Genomic DNA, 25,534 nt, shown 5'->3' with positions numbered 1-25,534 from the left:
GTTTGATACAGAGAAACCTGTCTAAACCTAACCTAAAAAATCAATAACGTGTCTAAAAAGAACGCTGAAAGAAATCAATAACTTGTCTACACCAATCACTGTCAGACTAAAATTGGTTTGGTTTACCAAGGTTCAAAATACATTTAAATTGATATAAAGTGTCTGGAGTAGACAGGTTTTCGGATTATTCAGAGTTCGGTTAGTGCAGGTTTTATTATTACTGTATTTCAAAAAATCACACGAGAAAAAAAAACTCAACAAGCACTGTTATAATTTTGATTTAAGGTACTTGATATTTAATCATTATAACGTAAGAGTGAACTTTTATGCTAAAAGTTTACGTTTTACGAACCTTTGAAATGTTTGTCGTTTGTTTATTTTACTTTTTTCCTTACAACTTATTAGTTTCTTTTAAGCAACCACATTCCATAGCCTAAAATTCATTAGGCAATGTTATTAGATGCCATACAAAAATGTTTTTAATAAACGTACCTAATTATATACATTCTGTTCAGCAAACTTTTTAAAGTGTTTCATACAAATACTATGTTACAATGATTTATTTCTTTTTTTTTTACATTTTACGGAAACTTATAACAAAGCCATGCAAAATACATATAGATTTTGTTTTCAAATCCCATGTCAAAATGCCGAGCCACAACTCTGAATATTCAGAAACCTGCCTAAACCAGAAACTGTTTAGAGTCATTCTTTATCAAGTAAAAGGTAATTAAACCTTGGTAAACCGAACACCTGTCTAAAAATTTCAAAATGGTTTCGGTTTTGACAGGATTAACATAATGATTCTTTCTACGAATGTAATTAAAACAAAAAGGTAAAAACTGTTAAAGTTACATTTTTGTTAAAATTGTATATTTCTTTAGATATACAATTCATTACCACCATTTAAGACTGGAAACAAGTCTTTCTCCTAAAATTTAACTTTGAATAAAATAGATTTATTGATTGCAAAACTACAGTGGTAAACAGTGTTGCTCTTATATAGTTTAGTTGCAAGTTACTTGCCATGTTAATATTTCGGTAAGCCCGGGCATAAATTTGTTAACATATCTTTCATATCATAGTGTTTGTATGTAACACGTAAAAAATGTTTGAATATTAATATAAAAGTATGACTGTTTTTTTTCGAAATATTGATGTTCGGCATCTGATAGAGTTGCATAATAAATTGTTAGACTATGGTATGTTGTTGTTTAAACAAAAGTACAACAATAAACAATCGACAAAAAAAGTCAAATGTTCGTTTAATTTCAGCTTAAAACATTTAGATTACTCTTCAGTTATAGTGATTTAAATGTCATTGAGCCTAAATTAGAACTATTGAGCAGTGAAACAATGCTTAAAGTGTCATTTGTGCTCGTGTGATATTATTAACTGCAATAATATGTGCATAAACCGGACGCTGAATAATCTGAAATGTGCCTAAGCCAGCTAAACAGCCCGTTACATCAATTAAAATTAATTTTGATCCTTGGTTAACTGAACACCTGTATGAAACGGACAAGTTTTAAGGTCCTTAAAGGGTTGATTAATACAGGTTTCAGTGTGTCGGGCGGTTTCAAATTTTAATTTATCTTAAGTACTACTACAGCTAAGAATCATGCAAAATCTGTGAAAGCCAAAATATTTTGATTTTTGATATTTTGTTTAAAATGTTAAAGCTAACAGAAATCAACATGTGGCTTTTCATATAATCCGTGCTCTTACGAGATGAAAATTAAATAGAATGTACTGTGGAAATCAAAATTAAGGGTGATAACTCTGTAAATGACACTAAAATACAATACAAACTATTGGATTTTTGATATGGATTATATCCAAAGAGCAGTCAGATTGGAATGAATAATTATATATTTCACCATATAGACCTATGAAGCAACGTAATACCAAATAGAGCAATATGTAGCCTTTTTTAGGTGTATCACATTTTACAGAATTCTTACAAAGACTGCTACTTAAAATTTTATATAACAAGCAATTGTTCTTTTGACAATATAAAAAGAAAATTTGAAAAACAATGAATATATTGATTTATATATAACATTTTCTAAATCGATTTGATAAAATTACATAGTTCATCTGCGATTAAATAGTTGTGCGTGACAATTTTGAAGACCATAAATATTTGTATAGCTTTGCACTTTTGTAAGTATATAAACATTTAAAGGTTCACACTATTTAATTATTACATGTAAAAGTATTCAAGACTATTTATTGGTATATATTTACACTTTTCTAAGACTATAAAATAAAAAAAAGAAAAAAGTTCAATATAGAATTCTTATATACGTCTTGCTATTTGTTGGTTCCCGTAGGTTATGCCTGATCTTTACACGGACATCCTTGCCTATACAAAATCCAAGTTTTTAAATTGTCATTATATGATCAAAACACAATTAATTGTTTACTTATTACAATCGTTTTGCTTCGTGAATCTTTAATCTTGATGATATATTTGGCCGAATCGATATTTTTACTTGAAATCTTTGAAAGTCACACATACTCTGTTGACCACGATTAAAATTGTATATTTGCAGTATTATAGCATAAAAAATAAAAATTTGTTCTTTAAGATATTAATTTCGATTAAATTCAAATTAATTTGCAACAAGATTTCTGTTTGGTTGGCTCTCTTCAAGAAATTAAAAATCGCCGATCTCTCCGCACTTTGGAATATTATATATTTTCCCTAAACACAGTACCTTTTAATAACGAGTCAATTGTTCATGTTTGAACCCTAAAGAAAACAAATTATAAGGATATAAGGAATGTTTCTAATTTTGAAATAGCAATATATTTCAAATTCAAACGTAATTCAAAATACAATGTATCTTCAGGATACAACAGGACACTAGTAGCCCAATTCTTTAATGAATCACAAGAACGAGTAAATATGATATTTCGAAGTATAATTTTCTGTATATCAAAATCCTAATGTGGGTACCAATTCAATTCACTTTTTAAAAATTGTGTGCAAAAATAACAGCGATACGTTGTGTTTTTTTCCTTCAAAATATCGAGTCATTGTGATTCATTAAAATGTATTAAATGCTCACAGCATAGTAATGGAAATTATATGCAATAACTTCCTTTCATTCGGAAACGTTTTGCGAATGGGAATCGTCATTTCAAATTCAGAAAATTTAAAAGCGATTCTCGGATGAATTCGCTAGTCTTTTGAAAAGGATTGAGATGAGACACGTTCCATTTTGATTGTTCAAGGAACATTACTACACGCTAATTAGTCCTAACAGTGCTCCGTGAAATGCTTTTTCGTCTTTGAATGAACATGGAAAGTTAAGAAATGAGTTAAAAAATTTTCCCCATACCTTATGAAGACATCTATTGTTAAATGTTTATTAATTTATCATGCGACCAAAGACCAACTTTTCATAATCATTTTTATCACAAACGAGTTTCCATTTGTCACAGAAGATTCATAAATACAAAGTACTTCCGGGACAAAAACCTTTTTGGTCCGCAGTGCGTTAAAAATATTTCTTCGGTTACAATAAACATTTATTTCAAATCACCTTCAATGCGAAAAAGTTTTCATTTATCACATCCCTAAATACGCGAGAGACCTTAGCTTACTTGACAAAATAGAATCTGAGGACTCAAATTCTATTTGCAAAGATCATTTCATGGTCATTTGACCACAATCAAAGAGTGAAATTTGAATAAATAGGGAGGAACCGGCAATTTATAGGGCGGGAAATTCTGGCACCCAGAAATGTAGGAAAAAAGGAAGGGCTATGACGCTTGCGATCAACCATATATTCCATTGAATGCGCTGCAATAATCGGAACCGAACATGTCGTGTAAAATCGGTAATAATAATAATAAAAAAAAACTTGCTTGTCCCTTGTTATTTTGTTATGTCATTGTATATTTTATTTATGGGAGGTTTTCAGGTATGACCATACAATTGTTCAGCCTACTTTATCGACAACCATTAACACTTAAATATAATACAAGCGCTTCATAAATATTTATCAATTTTCTGCCGTATTGCAAAGCATGTAAATTTCATAATCTGCACTCAGGAAATTAAGCAACGACTTTTTCCTTACAACGCGTATTTTAAATAAACTTAAAAATTAAACGTTTTAGTCATAATTGCATAGTCAATGTTAAAAACAACGATAAACAACGTCTAAATGAGTTTTAAAAAAGTTTTCATCAATTGAATAGTAACTAGAGACAATATAGAAAACTGTAACTCAATAAGGTGTCAAGCACCATAGAAGCAACATTTACAGTGCAAATCATTTCTTTTTCAACTCTGAAATTCGGAAATTCCAAGTTCAAAATATAATTTTATTTTGTTTGTTTGTTTTTTTTGTAAATGCTTATCATAAGCTCATAGTATATACTTTGTATCATTTGGTACAGTTTTATTTTCTCCAGTAGTAGGTGTTTGTAATGACTTTGTTTTTGTATTGGTTTTGCATGAAAATTACCTATAAGCGGATACCCAAAAAGACGATTACATTTTTTTTTCAAAATTGTATATGATCCATATTTTAATCGAACAATGTGATGTTTTATTATATGTAAACATTCGATTAAAGCATCTTACATTTTGTTCATAATCGAGTTAGATTTTTTTGTTTTTTTTTCTTTTTTGCGAAAAATTAAAAAAATCTGATTTATAATCCTTAAAATTAGGAATAAAAAAATACCAACGAATTTATATACATTGCGAATTTGCAAATTTCACTATGCGCACACGTGTTTTAAAGAGTAACCTCTCATCAGCAGCATTAAAATAGCTGCATCTAAGTATTTGGTACATTACTCAGTCCTTCTGAAACTTTGTAAAACGATGCGGTCTCGCATATTTTCGATGGCAATTAAAACGTTTCGTTTGTTTGTTTGGTTGTGGTTTTGATTCATGAATTTCAGGACAAAAACGATCGACCAATGGAAAAGATAATACAGACAGGCTAAGCTAGACAGTTACTATACAAGCTCACCAGTCGCGGATTTAAAGGTCTGCATTTTTTCCAACCTTTTCACATTCAGGACAAAATTACTCAAAAATGCGTTCCCTTATTATATTTTCGCCCCGACCTGAAATCCTGGATCCGTTCCTGCTCATAGAAGCAATAGCTTGCAGGTACAGATACATGTATGCAAGTTACCCCACTCAGATACATCATTCCGATTCCCAGTTCATCAGTCTTTAACAGTATTCGTATCTCCTTTAGTCGCGGCGTACTTGGCGGACAAGTATTTGTTTCCAATTTTTATTTGCGACACTACCGGTGATCGAACCCAGTACCACAGTACTTAAGGCAAGTACTCTACCCCGTGGTGGCACATGCTTTCTAACATAACAAGATGTAAAAATAATGATTGAGAATACAGACAATCCATTTGCTTAAACCTATTGAAAAATAACCCACGGTCTCCTATACAATTAAAAATTTGTCATATTTCATAATGATTGATAATTCTGCGTGCTTTCTGATAATTAGAATTTTTAGTTTTCTATAAATTTCTAACGAGTTTTTAAAATGAGGAATTTCTAAGTTCTGTATGAATTATTTATACTAGTTGGATAATATGTCTTTCGTCTATCATTATTAAATAAATAGAAAGAAGTTATGCATCAAGTAGTTCTCACATGAAATAAATAAGACACAAGTAGTTGTTGATAAATAATTATATCGGTTTTAGAGAAAGTAAATGTGCAAGTACATTTAAACGTGTTTTAATGAAGAAGAGTGAACCCTGCCTAAACCGAACCCCTTTTTTGTCTGTCGAATGTGTTTGTTAAGCCAGGTGTCCGGTTTACTGAAGTCCAAAACATATTCAAATTGATGAATATGGACTATGCATATTGAAAAAACCAACAAATTCAGTTTCATTTCTTGTTCAGAAACTGTTACTGATCAAAATAAACAGTCTTAGTTTTTCTTTTAATTGTTGCACTTTTTTTTATAAACGTTATAAAGATTGTACATCAAATCGGTACTTTGAAAGAGTTATCATTCTTGATTTTGTTATATTTGGTTGATTTAGTGAGAGATATTTTTTTTAAAAGTGCAGAACTGAATACATGAATGAATACCGTTATGTAAACTGCCATAGCGATTCAGTTAATTGGTTTACAAATAGAAAAAAAAATCCATACTTATAATGTATATTAAGTGTCAGATTCTGCAAGAATCAGGTGGTGGGTGAAATATGGTATGAAAAAAACCTACCATTTTGAAAGTGTAGTTTGTCTATTTGCACCATCAGAATAAATAAAAAGACAAAAATGTCCATATCATCGTAAATTGAGTTATAATTTCATTGCAATGCACTGAAAATGAACATTCCAAAGACAGTTAACTCATAATGTCAAAAAATCTCATTTTTCTAATATTTTATTGAAAAATTTCTGAGCAAACACAGTGATGCAGAGATCAGGGAATAATATTTTCAAACACACAAAAAAAAAATGTTTTTAAGTGAGTTATTTTGGCAGACCGGTGGGATTTCGACATGCATGTTTCTGGTTTTTCCAATTTTGCATGATTCTTACTAACACTTACAGTTAAAATGTCTTTTTATCCTTAGTTTTTCCTAGACCTGTAGAAAGATTAATCAAGGGAACCAAGGTTATAGCGGTAATCAAAAGAATGTAATCCACGGACAAAGACCAGACATGGAAAACAGACATACACAACAAAGAACATAGAGTAACTAAAATCATACAGACAAAGTAACAAAAGCAAATGAGCAAAAGTTTAACACTATGCAATTATTTCATGTGAACATTCTCAAGACCATTTATTGGTATATTTTTTTTACACGTGTTTAAAACTATAAAATAAAATTATATGTTTCACATAAAAACAGAAGAAGAAAGTCTTATGACATCTTCCTACATGTATGATGTCGTAGTCAAACATAAAGAAGGTGTCTGTGCAAAATCCAGGCAGTGGGTAGCACCTGATAAGTTTTATTTTCAAAGAATTTTCATCCACTTCATATCACAAATGCACCCTGTCTCAAAATTAAATGCAGGTTTTTAATTTACTGCGATGGTTTAAGAGAAATACACTACAAAGCAAGCATTGAAATTAATTGAAACAGGGAAATAACTTTACTACCTACAACATTTGGTTGCTTTGTTAGGGAACTTTAATTTTTTTCTGAGCCATCCAATGTCAATTAAAATTAGAAGGTCAATTGTTCCAGTACAATTGAAAGGTCTTTCCCACCAATTCTCTCCTGGCAACAATCGTGTTAATGAGAAATGAGCTTTGCCTCACGGTTAATAGCTTATTGTGTTCTAGCCTGAAAAGACGGCTCGATCGACAGTATTTATTTCTTGTATATATTTTAAAAGGTGAGGTTTTTGACAATCATTAAATTTGCAAAATAGTTCTTTCTATAAGAAAGATGAATTCTGTAGTAACTGTAATAAACATTTTTTTCCTGTCAATTTCATCAATACAATTAGTTGAGAACAAAACAAACTTGTGATTTCCATAAAAATAGATAAATTCAAATGGAGATAATTATAAAGTGCCCCAAAGCAACAGGTCTCAATTGTCACTTCCAGGTCAAATGGCCACCCCTCTATGAAGTACTAAAACACTTAACCTAGAATTATGCATTGTAAAAATATATTATTTAAGTGTGTATTGAACAAATGTGGCCAAAATAAAACTCTGATTGTAAACTCTGAATTCGTACTTTTAAGTCTCTACAAAAGTATAAGTATTGTGTATAAGTGTGGATAATGTGCCTCCATTGTGTAGGTTGGAACAACAATGTCGGAAAAAAGTGACTTTACAAAATTACTGTACAATAGCTGTTTAAGTATTTTGATAACCAAGAAGTCGGCCTCTGTTCTTGCTATTTTAAGGCAACTAAAAGAGTCAATGTAAATTGATTCAGTACATGAGTATTTTGATTTTTCTATTTTAATGACAATTGAAAATTATTAATACATGTTTATTTATCGTGATATTCTCGCTATGCTTTTGTTAAATGTTAGGCCATACATGGGGTTGTTTTGCATTTAAAGATCGTAAATAGTGGTTTTTACTGATAAAAAGCTGGACATCCCCGATTTAGGTGCCAATGATAGGTCTATGGCTACTTTTTAAAAAATGTATTGGAAGTATACTTTTAAAGACAGTATTCAGAAACTAACATTCACGCATGTATTAACATTATTTACTTATTGTCTCATAATATAGGGTTATTGCATGAATACTGGTAAATATTGTCCCTCGCAGAATATTATATTGCACGAGCTTGCGAGTGCAATATAATATTCTGTGAGGGACAATATTCACCAGTTTTCATGCAGTAACCCTTTTATTATATAGTAATAACTATTTCAGTTAACATACTAATTTGTTGGATATAATGCATTTTACAACGTTATATGTGTTTTATTGCACTAGTTCAAATATGATGCATAATAAATATATGAACTAGTGCAATATGAATTTATGAATGTTTGATGAATTGTAGTAAAATTGAAAGGAATTCATTTTTTGTTTGTGTTATTTCAAAGAAAAATGGAATCACAATAATTGTCACCAAACATGGTAATATGTTGAACAGTTCAAAACACATTTTAAGTGAGTTTTATTCCTCGGAAGTGTGATAAATCCAGTGGAAGTATTCGCTTGAACGTTTTTACGGGTGGTGGTAACGCATCAAAGTTCGCCAGGCGCTGACGCTGACCTTCACATACAGATTTCTTGCTTGTCTATAAAGTCTTTGACTCCTTGTCTGTCAGCATTATTTGCATCCTCTTGTGGTATTTCTTCAAATTCTGCATTTTTTAACAACCTGTCAATATCCCGTTTAGCCATTTCTTTAAGCAGACGACAACAGTGCAATAAATTTAAAAACGTATTCGGAACGCGTCCGAATTTTTCCGGATACGATTGAAAGTTTGCGTGCAAATACCGGGATATATTGCATGCTTTGTTTTCTATTGATTTGAATAGGAAAATATTTATTACTATATAATAAGAAGATTTATCGCATCTCTGTTGAAGAGATGTCGTCTTACTGCGGCTATTTTATAATATTGCACCATTGTTTATCATGGATATACCTGATATTTATATGGACAGCCTGCTTATACACAATCCATTTTTGTAATTGTCATTCTAGGATTAAAACATAATTAACTGTTTGTTTAGTACAATCGTTTTGCCTCATAAATGAATAATCTTAGTACAGTAGTTTAGACGAATCGATATTTTTTTTTTAACTTGGAATCTTAAAGGTCATAAATAGACAACAACGATTAAGTTTGTGAAAATGCTGTTTAAGAATAAAAAATTAAAATTTATCTACTAAAATTTTCTTTCGATTCAAGTCAATTTAATTTGTAACAAGCTTTCTGATAGTGTGGATTGACATAATGACTTTTGATTACCAGTTCCTTGTTATTGTTTGAATCCACAAATAAATAAATAAATAAATAAATAAATAAATAATTAAATAAAAAATAAAAAAATAAATATAAAACGACTGTTTCTTATTTTGAAATATTCTGGTTTCGGCCATTTTACAATACACTGGAAACTCAAACTTATTTCAAAATACGGTGTGTAGTAAAGATACAACACAACACTTGTGTTCCAATTCTGTAGTGAATTTCAAGAGCGAGTAATTATGCTGTTTCGAACTATAATGTTATGTTTGCAAAACTTTCTTGTAGTTTTCAATTCAATGTACTTTTTAAAACTTGTGTGCAAAAAATACCACGGATCCATTGTGTATTTTCCTTTAAAAAAATCGATTAATTGTGTTTCCTCAATTTAAATAAATTGAATGCTTTCCGCACAGTAATGCAAACCATATGCATGAACTCATTGGAAACATTTTGCGTATGTTTATCTAACGTCCTAATGCAGATAATTCATGCATTTCTAAACCACTGGGGTAAAGCGGATGACCGTAACAGCCATTAACTCTGAAAAATTCGGAAATCCCGAGTTCAAAATATCTTATTGTCTTTTCTCTTTATATCCCTCAGCTAACATCATCTATTAGAAATATCGTATTCTTTTCTTTTTTCCCTATGTTTTACGACTGTTTTTGTATTAAATCGAATATATTGGTTTTTAATTAAAGTTCCATATAAACAAAATCTCCTTTAGTTATAAGTGGTTTGAATTAATTTCTCTACTCCAGATGGTAAGATGAATATTTTCAGCTTTAGCGAGCATGGTCTAATCATAATTTTACCATAGAGAGTGGAGAAAAAAATTGAATTAATAGTAGGCTAGGCGGAAAGGGAATTGAAATCTGTTGAAAACTCTCGCAGAAGTTCAATCACCGCCGGTGGTTAAAAAGTCAAGTGCATTTTTAATCATCGGCTAAGATCGGGAGAAAAGGCCCTAACAATCTTTTAAATTTTCGAATATAAAATATTTTTTTTAAGAATCAAATAATTTCTAAACATTCGATGAAAACATGTTTAATTTTCTTCATGAGTGCGTTAGATTTTTTTTTAACTTTTGAAAAAAAAAAAAACTTCTGTACAATGCCAAAAATTAGAAATACAAAAATACCAATGACATGCATTATATTGATAATTACGATATGTTTACACATGCTTTAATTCAGCAGCATTAACATCGAACACTTTGGAGTAATTGCTCATACACATGTATATCTAAGTTTTCTACAATATGAAGCCCTCCTGGAACCTTTGCACAAAGATGCGGTCTTGCAAATTTTCGATGGCCATTAAAAGAATATATTTTAATTAATCAATTCTAACGTCCTAATGCAGATAATTCATGCATTTCTAAACCACTGGGGTAAAGCGGATGATCGTAACAGCCATTACGGTCATCCCAAGATGGAGGATGGAAATTCGGGTAAGAACAGTTTTCTTTAATTAAGTTGTCTATTCAAATTATTCAACAAAATGAAGATGACAGGTAGTCAGTCATTCATCAAAGCTTTACATTTAAAGCGGGAAGCATATAGGTAAAATGTACGACGAGTTAGAAATTACAAGGTAAAAATCTCGGTGGGATGACCGTAAAAAACAAGAGACTGACAAACGGGATGACCATATCGGGTTTATTTGATACGAAATACGAAACAATGATCAAAATATTGTAAAAGATATCGAAATACTAAATTACTAACTTAATGGCATGCTTAACAAAGTAAATGGTAAAATCAACATTAGATGTTTATCCATAACTAAAAATAGACTGGGAAAACAGACGAAACTATATCATTCTTATACTTGTTGAAGTTAATATTTAAGAGTTTTTGAGTGTTTAAATTTATTTTTTAAAAAACAAAATCTTCCCCTTTTCTCTTTTGTTCACTACATGTTTATTTCAGTATCAAATTAAGTGGATAATCAAAGGTGCATGTTATTATTTGTTATAATTTATGTTATTCAATAATGAGGGTGTATATAACAATGATATATATATTTTTTTATGCTTAAACTCACTTTACTTAAATTGAATTCAACTGAAGCAAATATATATATTGTACTTGGCAGTTTAGTCAAGTGAATAGGTATTATTCCTCTTTAAGAGTAATCAAGGGAACCAAGGTTATAGCGGTAATCAAAAGGATGTAATCAGGGAATAAGACCAGATATGGAAAACAGACATACACAACAAAGAACATAAAGTAACTAAAATTATACATATAAAGTAACAAAAGTAAGTGAGCAACTCGGACTCCACTAAAAACTGGGAGCATGGACCAGGTGCACCCGTAGGGTAAGCGTCATCTGCTTTTCTACAAACACCCGCCGAGTTGTTATAAAAGTCATGTCCGGGGTAGACGAAAGAGGAAATGAAAACTATGACACGTTGAACAAATCAGCTTTGAACGATCCACGAGTTCATGATGACGACCATAAAAATTCTGTAATAATGACTTCAGTCTTGTAGCAACATCACCCTGTTCCAGAAGCCTATTTGTTAGAAGTCTAGCGCGATACAAATAGTCTGAGTAGTGTAAGGCCTAGAAAAAAAGTCTTTTAAACGTTTCATTGGATGAAAAAAATAGTTAAGCGGTATGGAACATACAATAATAAATATGCTAGGGTAGACAAAAAATGGATCGGTAAATAAATGTAACCTTTAACAAATATATTTATTCTTCGCTGTTCAAACATAAGATGCCATTGAAGTTAATGAAAGTTTGCAATATATAATGTCTGTAAGAAAAATATGGTAGAAAGTCAGCATTTTCAATTTTTAGTATTATATTTTGTAACATGAATTCTGACACTGTTACATACAAATGCGCTGACTTGAACCAATAGATTTATAGAAAGTAAATTGGCCACATGAATCTGTTGAATCACAAAAGACTACCACTTAATCTTCTCATACTATTTAATATGAACAAATGTTTACCTCTTTTGTCGATTTTCTTATCATAGCTGATTCTCATTTCTCTTAAATGATCATATTCTCAAAAGTTCAGATCTCATATAAAGTTATATACAGTGTAGTGAAATTAGAGAAATTGTATGCTACACATATGCTCCCTGTCGTGTGCAAACCAACAATATTGCCTAGAAAAAGAAGATTCTTCGTTAAGGTCATCCCGCTTGTAATTTCTCACTTTGGATCATACATTTTACGCGTATGTTTCCACGCTTCAAATATCAAGGCCTGATAAATGACTATCTGTCATATCTATTGGTGGGTTACAGTCATCCGATTTACCCCAAACAAACTTTTCGGTAAACAGGAAGTTGTCGTCGAATTTTCCCAAAAATGAATCCCAGTATAAAGCATAACTACGGGAAAAATATGTTACAATTTCAAGCCACTGTGATTAGTAGTGTCAGAGAAAATGCAACAAAAATGTCAATTTTCAAAAAATAACGTAAAAAAGAAAGACCTCGATTATAACAGGAAGTTGTTGTCGATTATTCCGATCATATATCCTACCATATGACGTACCTAAGTATTGATATATTGTGTTAAACCTCAAGCTACTTTGATGAGTAGTTGTTGCGAAAGTTCGATGAGAATTTTAACTTTCAAAATATAATTTAAAAGAAAAAATAAACAAAGCCCTCGGTAAACAGGAAGTTGTTGTCGATATATTCGAAAAAGAATGTTTCAAAATTTCAAGCCGTTCTGATAAGTAGTTGCTTAGAAAACTGTGACGTAAAAAGTGTTACGGAAAAATGGAAACACATACAAGGGTAAAACTGTATTCCCCTCTCCTTCGAAACAGAGATTTTAAAATTACTTTACCTATTTAAATATTATACAATCCATTTTTATTACTTGAAATGTGAACAGAGCAAACGATGAAGGCCTTCATTGACTCAGTACGTCAGTACTTTGATTAAGTTCGACACGGTCGGTGATCGTACCCACTACCCCGCACTTTAAGTAAGCACGCTACTCCGATATGGCCGATTCTTTCCACCTTAACCTAGATGTAAAATAGTGATTGACAATACCGACAACCCTGTTGGTTAAACCAAATAAAAAATAATACATGGTCTCCTATGCAAACATTATATTAAATAAAAAATTGTCATATTGCATATTGATTGATTACTTTTCGTGCCTTTTGACAATTAGGATTTTGAGTTTTCTATGAATTTCTAACGAGTTTTTTTAAATGAGACAAGCGAAAGTTCTGTGTAAATTATTTATACTTGTTGGTAAAGATGTGTTTTGTCTATCATTATTAAGTAAATATGAAGAAGTTATGAGTAGTTTTCAGATGCAATAAATTAGAAACAAGGAGTGGTTGATAAATAATGATATCGAGTTTGGAGAAAGTATGTTTGTTTGTTTATTTGTTGGGGTTTAACGCCCGAACAGCAATATTTCAGCTATATTCAGGCGACATGTGCATGTACATTTGAGACGTTTTTGAATGAAGTGGAATGAAACAATGACAAATAAAAATAAAAATTTGCCTATAGACGATGGTATAGGAATTTCGATAAAACCTTTCTCAGGAATGGTGTCAGTCTGTGGTCAGGTGACCATTATTGCTTTTTGTAATAACAATTCTGTTTGGCTATTCGGTCATGTGCTACAAAATGTGTACTAATAGAACTGTAGATGCTTCAGGGCCTTAAAAGTGCATGGCGAGTGTTTCCTGCACCCGACATAATTGTTGAAATTTTACTCTAAGACTTTGCTGTTTACGTTAATGTACGTGTCTCTGAAATTAGGTGCCAAGAAACTTAGTGACTTAACATGACGCACAGGTGTCTACGCGATAACTTGAAGGCTTGAGCTATATAGCTTATCAAATGAGAACTGTAACTAATTGAGAGGGACATATATCCAAGGGAATGCTTTATTTTAATGATTGTGAACTGGAGATCTTTAAATTGAATTTTAACTAAAATTTAGAAATTGGGAAAGGCCTACTAGTAGTTTGTAATTCAGTTATGCAACTTTGATGTTTTGTGTTAATTCATCTAGGTGTTCCATGTAAACCAACAACGAACCTTATATTTCACAAACTGGCGCGCTGCATACTTCGATGCATCGCGAATTTTGTTGTGTGTTTATTAAATGTCCGTAATTCGTAATCAGAATGGTGAATTAAAAATATATTCATAGTTCAATATTAACCATTTACACCAATTAGCTTGTGTTTAGATATGTATCTTTGAATTCGATCCCCGACTTTCCTTTTATGGCTGCTTTTATCCCATATTTTTGCAATTTGACAACTACCTGAGGCGTAAAAATTCAAACGATCGATATAAATTGATTCAGTACATGAATACTTTGCTTAAAACCTAATGTGGCACAGAGGACTATCATAACGTTGACACACCGTTGCAGTGAACTGGTTTACATGTAGTACATGTAAGTAACAATATAACAACGTGTGTCATTATTTCTTCAGATAGAATATATATGTACATGTACGAGAATTAACCAAAATCATCTATATCTATAGGATACACCAATCGGAACACCTCAGACTTTCTAGTTACACAAAAGAAAAACCTCGGAGGCACTAGGCGGATTGATCTATCCGGACTTTGACCGATCCGATTCTAGCCTATAGTTTAACAGGTTGATTTTTTTACCATTACTTTTTTCTTAGCTCTTCGTTTCGCCCCAAATTCTCAGAAGAGTTGTTTTTTAGCGCCACCTGAGGAATAGAACTACTTTGATTCGCGTATGACTACAATTCCGGCAAATTTGTGAAGATGAAACTATCTTTTCTACATCCGAGGTTATTTTTTTTTGGTGTAGCGGAAATGGCCTATTAGTTCCGATTATGGGATACACCCGATATTTATAGGTTATTGGGACGGTATAAGTATGTGTAAGCGCACCGCGAGTCACAATACCAACCAGTATCAATCATTAAATTCCGAAAAGGAATAAGCTGTGAGTATCTATGGGTTAGAAGCTGTTTTTTTTTGTAGGGGAGCAGGTCACTGACCTATTGACAACGGATTTGTGAGTCACGGTCCGCTGACCCATGGATGCCTGCCCGATAACCCATTTCGCGTGTCATGTCGTATTCCATGTAACACTAAGATGGGTGGACCAAATATTTCCACTGTAAAGGTGATCGATTCACTGAACCTCTCGGGGATGATTCTCCTATTTCGATAGTTTTATTTTTGAGTACTTCTTGAATACAAATAACGTTTTTGATTAAGATCTTCCCATATCTTTGATTCTAATATTTCTGATGAGATAACTCCTTGAAAAACGTGTACAGCATATCGAAATTTTCACTATATATGATTGCATGGTATTTTTATTTTAATCATGATAGCCTTTACCAATTTCTCATAATTTTTGCAAATTGTGATAACTAATAAGCACTACCTATAGTTTTGAAAAAAAAACAGATTTGGATATTGAGCTGCAGTACGGAGCTCATGGTTATATTTAAGTTTTTTCCTTTTTATCTTCCGCTTGTTTTGAGGCTGAATGTTATTGGGAGACAATAAGCTTAAAATGGCAAGAAATGGAACAATTAGTCCAAAAACAAGCGGTTCCATATAGAATAAAACAGCACACAGGATGAAAAATGAAACCAACACAATACAGCTGTGTATGTTATTTCGTATATCTTGATAAAGTCCTGGATATACACCATTACCACTCAAGTCTTGGATGCTCCTTGATAATTCTGTAGATTCCCAGCGCCTAAAACGCTTCATTTCCCGCTGAATATGTCTCTCCTTCTTGCTTGTCGGTTTTAATTTTCTTTGGAATAATTTTTCAAGCCACCCGGGAGATGTCTGGGCCCCCTTTTTTTCATCGACACGTTCATCTAAAACACATCATACATTGTTACTTAGATTTTGAAAGGTAACTTGAACAATATCACGATTTCAGGAACGAAAATTCACTAATATTTGTCAAAACTGCAAACTAACTACATGTGTATTAGTAAAACTATTATGCCTCATTTTCGTTAGCAAAGGGTAACTGTACTGTTACCTTTGGGTAGCAAAGAAGGTGTAGTTTCAAAGCAATTAACAGAAGCAGTATTTTCCTCATTGAATTTAGCTAGCAGTTTTTGCAGCAAAAATCAGCCCGAATAGTTGTATCAGAAAATCGATTCTCACTAGTCAACGGAAGAAATAATACAGAGTTAAATTTGTCAATATTTTACTATATTTTTTCGATTCACAGATTCTTTAACACTTTCTGCCTGTAAGAGAGAGTAATCAGGGAACCAAGGTTATAGCGGTAATTAAAAGAATATAATCAAGGGGCAAAGAGCAGACATGGAAAACCTACATACACAACAAAGAACATAAATTAACTAAAATCATACATACAAAGCAACAAAAGTAAATGAGCAACTCGGGCTCCTCTAAAAACTCGGAGCATGGACCAGGTGCATCGGTAGGGTAAGCATCCTCTGCCTTTCTAGAAACACCCGCCAAGTTGTTAAAAAAAAGTCATGTCCGGGGCAGACGAAAGTACATGTAAACAGATGCCTGCCCTATAACCCTTTTCGCGTGCCATGTCGTATTCCATGTAATACTAAAATGGCTGGACAAAATATTTCCATTGTATAGATGATCGATTCGCAGAACCTCTCTGTGATGGAATTTGCTTCATACTTCGATAATAAATAACACCAACAAGCATTAAATAAATTTTGATAATCCATATGTCTGCATAAATGTAACAAAACGGAAACGATGAAAATCCGGATTATGATTTTTTTGTCCAGTCACCGAGTTCGGCGTGAATCAATAAAGGAAGTGTTTGGTATAAATATATTGACAACTGTAGCAGGTAAAAAAATTAATATCTTAAAAACTGGAAAAAAAACAAAAGGATAGGATGCAACGATTACTCCTATATGAGAATAAACAGACAGTAGAGGTTGAACGACGCACTTTGACGTCGTAAATCAAGACTGGCACCAAATGATGTAAGACTTCATAAAGTCACATCCCGGGAAACGCCTTCTGCACATTGAATAAGGAAATGCCAATCGAGGAATACCTGATCGTATTATCAACAAAATTTTTGATCAGCTTAAAGATGCGAAAATGTAACTATGTATATCCGCAAAATAAAATTCCGGATAACTATTCTGACCCGGCCGTATTTGACCAATAAAACATTGTTTGTTACTGTAACATGTAAATCGTTAAAAGTAGATATTTCGTCTATTTGGCATATTTTTTTCACAAAACGGAAACAAGTTTTTTTTTTTTTTTTTTTCTCAAATGCTGCAACGTTTCATTTGTTGTTATAAAAGAGACGTGGACGGGTGGACGGAAAACAACAGGACAACGAATCGTGTAAATGTAAATCGTGTGCTCTTCCCGTCATTCTCAGTGAATACATACAAATGGATAGTTTTGAAATCTATTTCTCGTAATTTAGATATCAAGTCATTATACTCTCACAAAAGCCCATCTTCTCAACTCAAATCATAGTTAGATTGAAATACAATTCCTTAAATAATTACACGCCTTAATTTTGAACTCATATATACTGGTTAAACAAATGTACGATTACCTTTCTTATACACAGGATCAACGCCGCTTACATGTAGATCCTTTCTCTGGTATGAATGCTCCAAATATTCGAAACACATTTTGTTAATGTCATCAAGCTTGGATTGGTATTCATGGTCAATGTGCGGGAAAGCAATGATCGTCTTAAAATGACTTTCCAGCCTGAAAAATACTTGAACAAACGTTAAAAGACTAGTTTCATTCATTACTTTTTCGATCGACTCTTTAAAATCCATGGATTGGCACAAGAACTCGTCGGTCTCTCCTATCTTTCGCACGAGTTCGGCAACGAGCGATTCAATACGTGCCATAATGTCTTTAACCACTTTATTGTCGTTTGCGTGTGCCGGCGAGGATCTGTACTTATCATCAGCCACACACAATATTTCTGTTTTCTTGTTGCTCAAAAATGTATCGTATTCAATTAACTTTTTCTTAGTTATTAGAACACTTTCTATCCTAGATTGAAGTTGAGCCAAGTTAAGAGTTAAGGTCGATTTACTAGATTCAAATGCATCATCTATATTCTGAAGATGATGGTGTTCTTCATTTCTGTGATCCTCGACTGCACAGATAGGACAAACGACACATTGACATTGTGGAGAAGTACAGACATATCTCAACTGCGTATACTGGTGACAAGGACAACTATATGTTGGTCCTACATCATACCTTTCCAATTCTATGGTTTGTGAAATTTGCTGTTTATGAGTTTTGGCACACAAAATGCAAAAGTTCTCTTTACAATCAGCGCAGCTAAAATACCTGTCAAAATATCTAGAGCAGTCGTGACACTGAATCAGCTTGGCAGAGAAGCAATCGATTTTTTCCATGAGAGTCGTTAGATCCCGACGAGTGTTATCTTTTGGAAGGTTATCCAGTGACAATCGTTCAGAGTCTTTGTGTACTGCGTTGCAAGTCGGGCATCTTATGGATTTTTTACTTCTGATTTTATTCACGCAACCTGTACAGAATGTATGATAGCACGGTAGGACACGCGGAACCCGGTCTTCTTCGTCGAAAACTTCCGTGCAAACATTGCACTCTAGAAGTGTCCTTTCTATCTCTAAAATTAGCTTGTCCATAGTTGTTTCCTGTAATTTTAAGGGAAAGACTATTTTTGAATAACAACAGTTTGAATTGTATTTTCCACAATTATAAGTCAACTGTTTTTTTCTCGAAAATTCCGCGTAATAAAAGCCGCCTTGTCTAAGTAAGTGCGTACAGCATGAGTTCAGGTCCAAATTTTCCATAATTGTAGAATAGTCAATGTTTTTGAGGACAATATCACAATACGCGGACAGAGGGTAATGATATGGATCAAGAAAATAAATATTGCCGGAACTTAACAGTTTTCTGGTCCATATCACAAACCACGAGTAGTACGTATTGCCAAATTATTACATGACATATTTGATATCATACAATGCATATATTATTAGCCCAAGGTTAGATATTTGCCCAAGAGCCGAAGGCTTAAGGACCAATATCATATCAATAAAGGGTTAATAATGCATATGGTATTAAAAATGTTATGTAATGGTCTTTTTATCATATGCTCCACGACAAGGGGGATTAGTGCTATTTATATTTTGAACTAATATATATTTATTACAAAACAAAACATTTATATCCAGCACTATAATAATAAAACAACTTGAACAAGAAAACAACTGCTATTTGATAGTCAGATAGGAGAAATTATTTATAAATTCTCATGTGAATCTTAACTTGAGAAGTTGAATATTAGATTTCCAGTAACTTGTGCCCCGGCAAACATATAAGCTGCTATAATGTTTTCATTTACGACTTCTGGAACATCATTCATTCTGAGAAGTTTTTAACTTGACCAGTGAGACTTGATCGAGGGGAGGGGTCCTGAGGTAACCGGAAAAGGGAGGGACAATGACCAATAATGGGAACATGGGGCCTTTTGATCTCGGAAGGGGAACCCTTAAAGGTTGGGAAGAAACGACCTCCATTGGTATCCTCATTAAGTGTCCTAATTCGTGTCATTATGTAGTTTACTATAAACAGGTAAGTTGAAAAAGCGGGAGGGGGTATTATGACTTGTTTTTCATTGTTTATATTGTTTTTTTTTAATTCTAACGTTAATTGGTTTTTACTTTTTTTTGTAAATTATTTGTAATTTCATTGTCTTTGTATAATAATGTCAAATGGATTGGACACTTTGAATAGATTTTAAATTTTGATTTGATTTTCTTTGTGTTCAATGGAATGTGTAAATTGAATAGATGTCTCACGGATTAGACAGATGTTTAAACTTCCCATTTTACTGGTGATTTCAATAGCCCATGTATTGATTTTTAACCGTTTTAATGTACTTAATGAATACATTACAGGTATAAGGACGTGTTGTGCAATGTTTACCTCTCGGACATTATTTTTTATCGTTGTTTTAATTATTTTTGTTTAATTATGTTAATATTTTTTGTTTTCAGTTTGAATAATTAATGTTACTATTCTGACTAACGTCTTAAGATTATACTGGCAATTGTAAGGTTTACAGTTGATGTTTACATTCGGAACGTTAATAACTTTTGAATGATGTATTTTCATTTTTATTATAATTAGATTTTTATAATCGACTTATTCATCACTTTTCACAGACACACGCACTTTTTCACCGATTGTATCCGTGTTATGGGGCTCTATCTGGTAAACCGATTTTTTTTTCATATTTTCAATGTTTACATGTCGCGTGTACTTAATTTGACCCATTAAGGGTCATTAAACCATTGATTTATGGATTTTTTTTCTCTCCATATTTTCAATCATAGTTTGTTTCTTACGCCCTTTTTGTTTAAGTTTGAGACTTGTTTAATGTATTTCTTTATTTATTATAAGGAAATTGCACTTTTTACTGCTATAGTATTTTTGATATTTACATGTCGCGTACACAAAAACTTGCTTTGAATGTGTTATGAGGCTCTATCGGATAAACCGATTTCTTTTTTCATATTTTCAATGTTTATATGTCGTGTGTTTCCTGTTTTTTACGAATCGACGTACAAACATCGTTTTTCCACTTCCGGTGGCTCCTGCTATGACGCTGGTAGAGGGATGGGCTCATGGCATGAAATGGTCTAGGGTTAGGTTAAAGTTTCAGATAAGGTCTAGTGTCAAGAAAGTTGTTAGACTCTACCTTTAGATATAGGCCCATGCCTATGGCAAAGGTTAAGTTTATGGTAAAGAGTTGGGTTAGGCTCAGGGTTATGTTTAAGGTTGGGATCAGATGTTGATGTTTGTCTAGGGTTATGGTTAACTTCGGATTAGTGTTAGCGTTAGGTTTATGGTTAGGGTTAAGTGTATGGTGAGGTATAGGGTTACGCCTAGTGTTATGTGTAGATTTAAGATCAGTAGGGGCTGGCTTAGGGTCAGGTTTAGGGTAAGAGTTCAGATAAGGTCTAGTGTCAAGAAAGTTGTTAGATTCAACCCTTAGATATAGGATCAAGTCTATGGCAAAAGTAAAGTTTGTGGTAAAACGTTGGGTCAGGGTTAGGGTTATGGTTAAGGTTGGGGTAAAATGTTGATGTTTGTCTAGGGTTATGGTTAATTTCGGGTTAGAAGTTAGGGTTAGGTTTAGGGTTAGGGTAAGTGGTTAGGGTTGTGTTAGGGTTAGGGTTAAGTGTATGGTTAAGTATAGTGTTACGCCTAGTGTTATGTATAGAGTTAATATCACTAGGCTTAGGGTCAGGTTTAGAGTTAAAGTCTAGAAAGTTGTTAGACTCAATCGTTAGATATAGGATCAAGTCTATGGCAAAGGTTAAGCCTATGGTTAAGTGTTTGGTTAGGCTTGAGGTTATATTTAAGGTTGGGGTCAGATGTTGATGTTAGTCCAGGGTTATGGTTAAGTTAGGATTAGGATGCATCTGACCTCAATTACACACACACACACGTACCGTACATACAAACACACGTACAAACACACACCTTGAGGTAAACCAAACAATGTTCTAGAAACATTAAATCATATGTAAATGAGTATAACTTGAAAGTTGGCAGTTGTAAATGGACTGTCGTAGAGTAAACATGTTCCCCTGTTCCATCTGTTCAAAGTCTTTGAGTAGAATGAGTAGTTTAAACAGACATATGAGATTAGTTCACCGTAAATATTCAGATACGACAAGGTACAGACCCTACCCACAGATTAGACCAAGTCAAACCGACGTATCGGACCATGATACGTTGATGATCAGACTTCACCAGTATTCTTTGAAGAAATAAAACAACTAAGATACTTTGATGAATGGACTACGCCAAGACCATTATACCTCGATGAAAGGCCTACGCCAATCGATCCAGGATGAAAATCAAGAAATCTTGCACAAGGACCCTACTGACGAAAACTTTTTCATACATCCGACAGACGATCCCCTTGCTTTCGACATACCCAAAGGATACTTGGACGACCATTTCATGCCGTGAGCCAATGGCCATCCCTTTACCAGCGTCATAGCAGGACTCACTGGAAGTGGAAAAACGATGTTTGTACGCCGATACGTACAAAGCATGAAACACACAATCATACCTAGATCCAATCGAATAACGTGGTGGCATAACGTGTACCAGACGATTTATGGAACAATGGAAGATGTTGACTTTGTACACGGACTCCTCGACCTTGACACCTTGGATCCCAGAGAGAGAGAGACACTTGCTTGTTCTAGGCGATATGATGAATTCACGAAATATTCTCACCATAAAGATATAAGTGTCATGTTGTTGGTCCAGAATCTGTTCAACAAAAACAAGTATCACAGAACCATCAGTCTGAATGCCCATTACCTGATTCTGTTTAAAAATCCCAGAGACGTATCACAGGCCATGACCATGGCCCAACAAATGTTCCCCCAAAAGATAAACTACTTTATGAAATCGTACGAGTATGCCACTGCCAAACCTCACGGATATTTATTGATCGACATGAAACAGGACACCCCTGACAACTTGAGGTTGAGAAGAAACATTTTCCCATGGGAAATTAAGGATGTGATCTTGGATGAGGAAAAATATAAATAGAGATGAAAAAGGATATGTGGTCACTTCTTGGCCGACTCGCAAAGGCGATGGAGGCACCCGGAGCAATAAAGATTTACAAGATAGTTCCCTGTCGAGGGATTCATTTAGAAGAGGTCACCAGACGTGATTCCATACACGTGAAAAGGACGACAGAAAGTACACAAGGCAAACAAAGGAATGAACTGAGAAAAGAAAGTGAGGCCCCAAAAAATCTCGTGGTAGACCAATTGGAGGAAAGAAAAAAGCCAAGAAAACAAATGTGACACCTATTAATGGAGAGGATTTCGGAACAAAGATCGTGTAGCTGTATTAAGAACGTAAAACGTACAACGTCAGAATATCAAATACTAGTGCAAACCGGAGCGGAGCACCTTGCATCCTTGCATAAGAATCAATGACCTTAATAAATCAAGAAAGTTGCAAAAGTTCAACTAGATGAATCATATTGATCTACGATATATAATAATGAGAGGATAGTTCATCAAAAATATCAGGAGCTATATGGGATATTCAATGAAAACCTAGTCAAAAGACCAGAAGTCATGTAAACCGAGGAAAAAAGGAAGAGAAAGTTAAATAGGATGGAAAAAAACAGTCTTGACGCCAACGATACTAGGACGGAAAGAAGTGAAGTGTTATTTAAAGGGAAAAAGAACACTTTATGGAACAGACCATGGAGCAGGACCCGGTTTCGGAAAACAGACGACACCCCGACTAATGGAACAATGAATATGAATTGTAAATAAAATACAAAATAAAATTAAAATATATATAGAAAAAAATCTTCTTGTGTAATAAAACTATACTAAAGAAAGACCTCTTTTCAAAATGGGGTAGCTCAAAACCGATAACACCTATTAAAACCGTTAGTAACAGCATAATAAAGAAGTTTATTACTAAAGCCTCATAACCCGGGTCGAAGTTTGAGTAAAAGTAACATACTATAGCAGTAAAAAGTTCAATCGCCTTATAAAAACCCATCATACAATACTTAAACAAAACAAAATAGGGGGCGAAGGAAACAAACCACGAATGAAAATATGGAGAGAAAAATAAAATTCCGTAGTTCAATGGTTTACCCCCATAACAGGTCAAATCTAGTACACGCGACATGTTAACATTGAAAGTATGAAAAAGAAATCGGTTTACCCAATAGAGCCTCATAACACGTTCAAAGCAAGTTTTGGTGTACGCGACATGTAAATATCAAAAATACTACAGCAATAAAAAAAAATCAATCTCCTTATAATAACAGGAATAAAAGAAAAACATTAAACGAGCACACAAGTCTCAAATTTAAACAAAAAAGGACGTAATTAACAACTACGAATAAAAATATGGAGAGAAAAAAATCCGCGATCAATGGTTTACCCTCACATTGAGTCAAATTAAGTACACGCGACATGTACACATTGAAAATATGAAAAAGAAATCAGTTTACCCGATATAGCCCCATAACACGGATACAAATTCAAATTACACAATCCATTAAACACAAAGAAAATCAAATCAAAATTTAAAATCTATTCAAAGTGTACAATCCATTTGACATTATTATACAAAGACAATGAAATTACAAATAATTTACAAAAATAATTAAAAACCAATTAACGTTAATGAAAATGTAGAATTAAAAAAGCAATATAAACAAAGAAAAACAAGTCATAATACCCCCTCCCCCCTTTTTTTTTAACTTACCTGTTTATAGTATACTACATAATGACACTAATTAGGATAATTATTGAGGATACCAATGGAGGTCGTTTCTTTCCAAACTTTAAGGATCCCCTTTCCGAGATCGAAGGGCCCCATGCTCCCATTATTGGTGATGGGTCCTCCATCCACTTTCGGTTTCCCCCAATGTCCCTTCCCTTCCCGGTCACTTCAGGCCCCCTCCCCTCCCGGTCACTTCAGGTTCCCCTCTATCTCCCGGAAAATTTTGGTCCCTACCATCTCCTGGTCACTTAGTCTTAGACAAGCTGTCATCAATAGGTCAAACTAGGTCATGTATGTTGATCGATACTAGACCATTAGTTATCACACTGCACAACCAGGTGTCCGCTATGTTGAAAACTAATCCTCACAGATTTTCCGCGCGATTGCACATTTACAATAGAAAAAGGTCATTAAAGTGATCTTGAGTGACGGCCTTCACTGCTAATGTCTTGTACGCGCGTTGAATATGGCTTGCTTACAGTCGCATCTCACCCACTGCTTGATTGTAACATACATTTACGACAAAACAAAGAGAAGCAAACGCAAAATTAAGACAAAAGAAACATAACATTTAAAACAAAACACCGACAAAATAGGTAATACATTGTAGTAAACCTTACTTTGTCTTGAATTGTTCCGGAAGCTACGTGTACATTGTGATTAAGTGCACTTTGCTTTAAAGGGAGGTTAAAATACATGTGTACACGTATTATATTATCGCGTGCAAATCAAATATTGTCATTGTCAATATACAGGAAGTCACACCTGTTCATTTTTTAT

The 25,534-nt window shown here is 33.3% G+C and overlaps 2 protein-coding genes across 3 annotated transcripts in view; one reads left to right on the top strand and one right to left on the bottom strand.

The window, feature by feature from the left end:
• Positions 1-25,534, top strand: part of LOC148620124 (uncharacterized) — an 81,862-nt gene that overhangs the window by 18,807 nt on the left and 37,521 nt on the right. The window lies entirely within an intron of this gene.
• Positions 15,742-25,468, bottom strand: LOC148620126 (transcription intermediary factor 1-beta-like). 2 transcript variants are annotated; one of them, XM_088580707.1, is made up of 3 exons: positions 25,375-25,468; positions 17,997-19,089; positions 15,742-16,281 (listed from the first exon to the last, which is right to left on the bottom strand). In XM_088580707.1, the coding sequence occupies exons 1-3, from the start codon at positions 25,450-25,452 to the stop codon at positions 15,827-15,829; spliced, it is 1,626 nt and encodes a 541-aa protein (XP_088436833.1). In that variant the 5' UTR covers positions 25,453-25,468; the 3' UTR covers positions 15,742-15,826. The 2 variants fall into 2 exon arrangements, with proteins under 2 accessions (XP_088436833.1, XP_088436834.1); XM_088580708.1 differs by lacking the exon at positions 25,375-25,468 and adding an exon at positions 24,989-25,335.

The sequence above is a fragment of the Perna viridis genome, chromosome 4 (assembly GCF_037379345.1).
Source record: "Perna viridis isolate PV_CMFRI_1.1 ecotype Kerala chromosome 4, ASM3737934v1, whole genome shotgun sequence".
Classification (NCBI taxonomy): domain Eukaryota; kingdom Metazoa; phylum Mollusca; class Bivalvia; order Mytilida; family Mytilidae; genus Perna; species Perna viridis.
The sequence above is the reverse complement of the archived record's forward strand: the minus strand, read 5'-3'. Positions and strand labels throughout refer to the sequence as shown.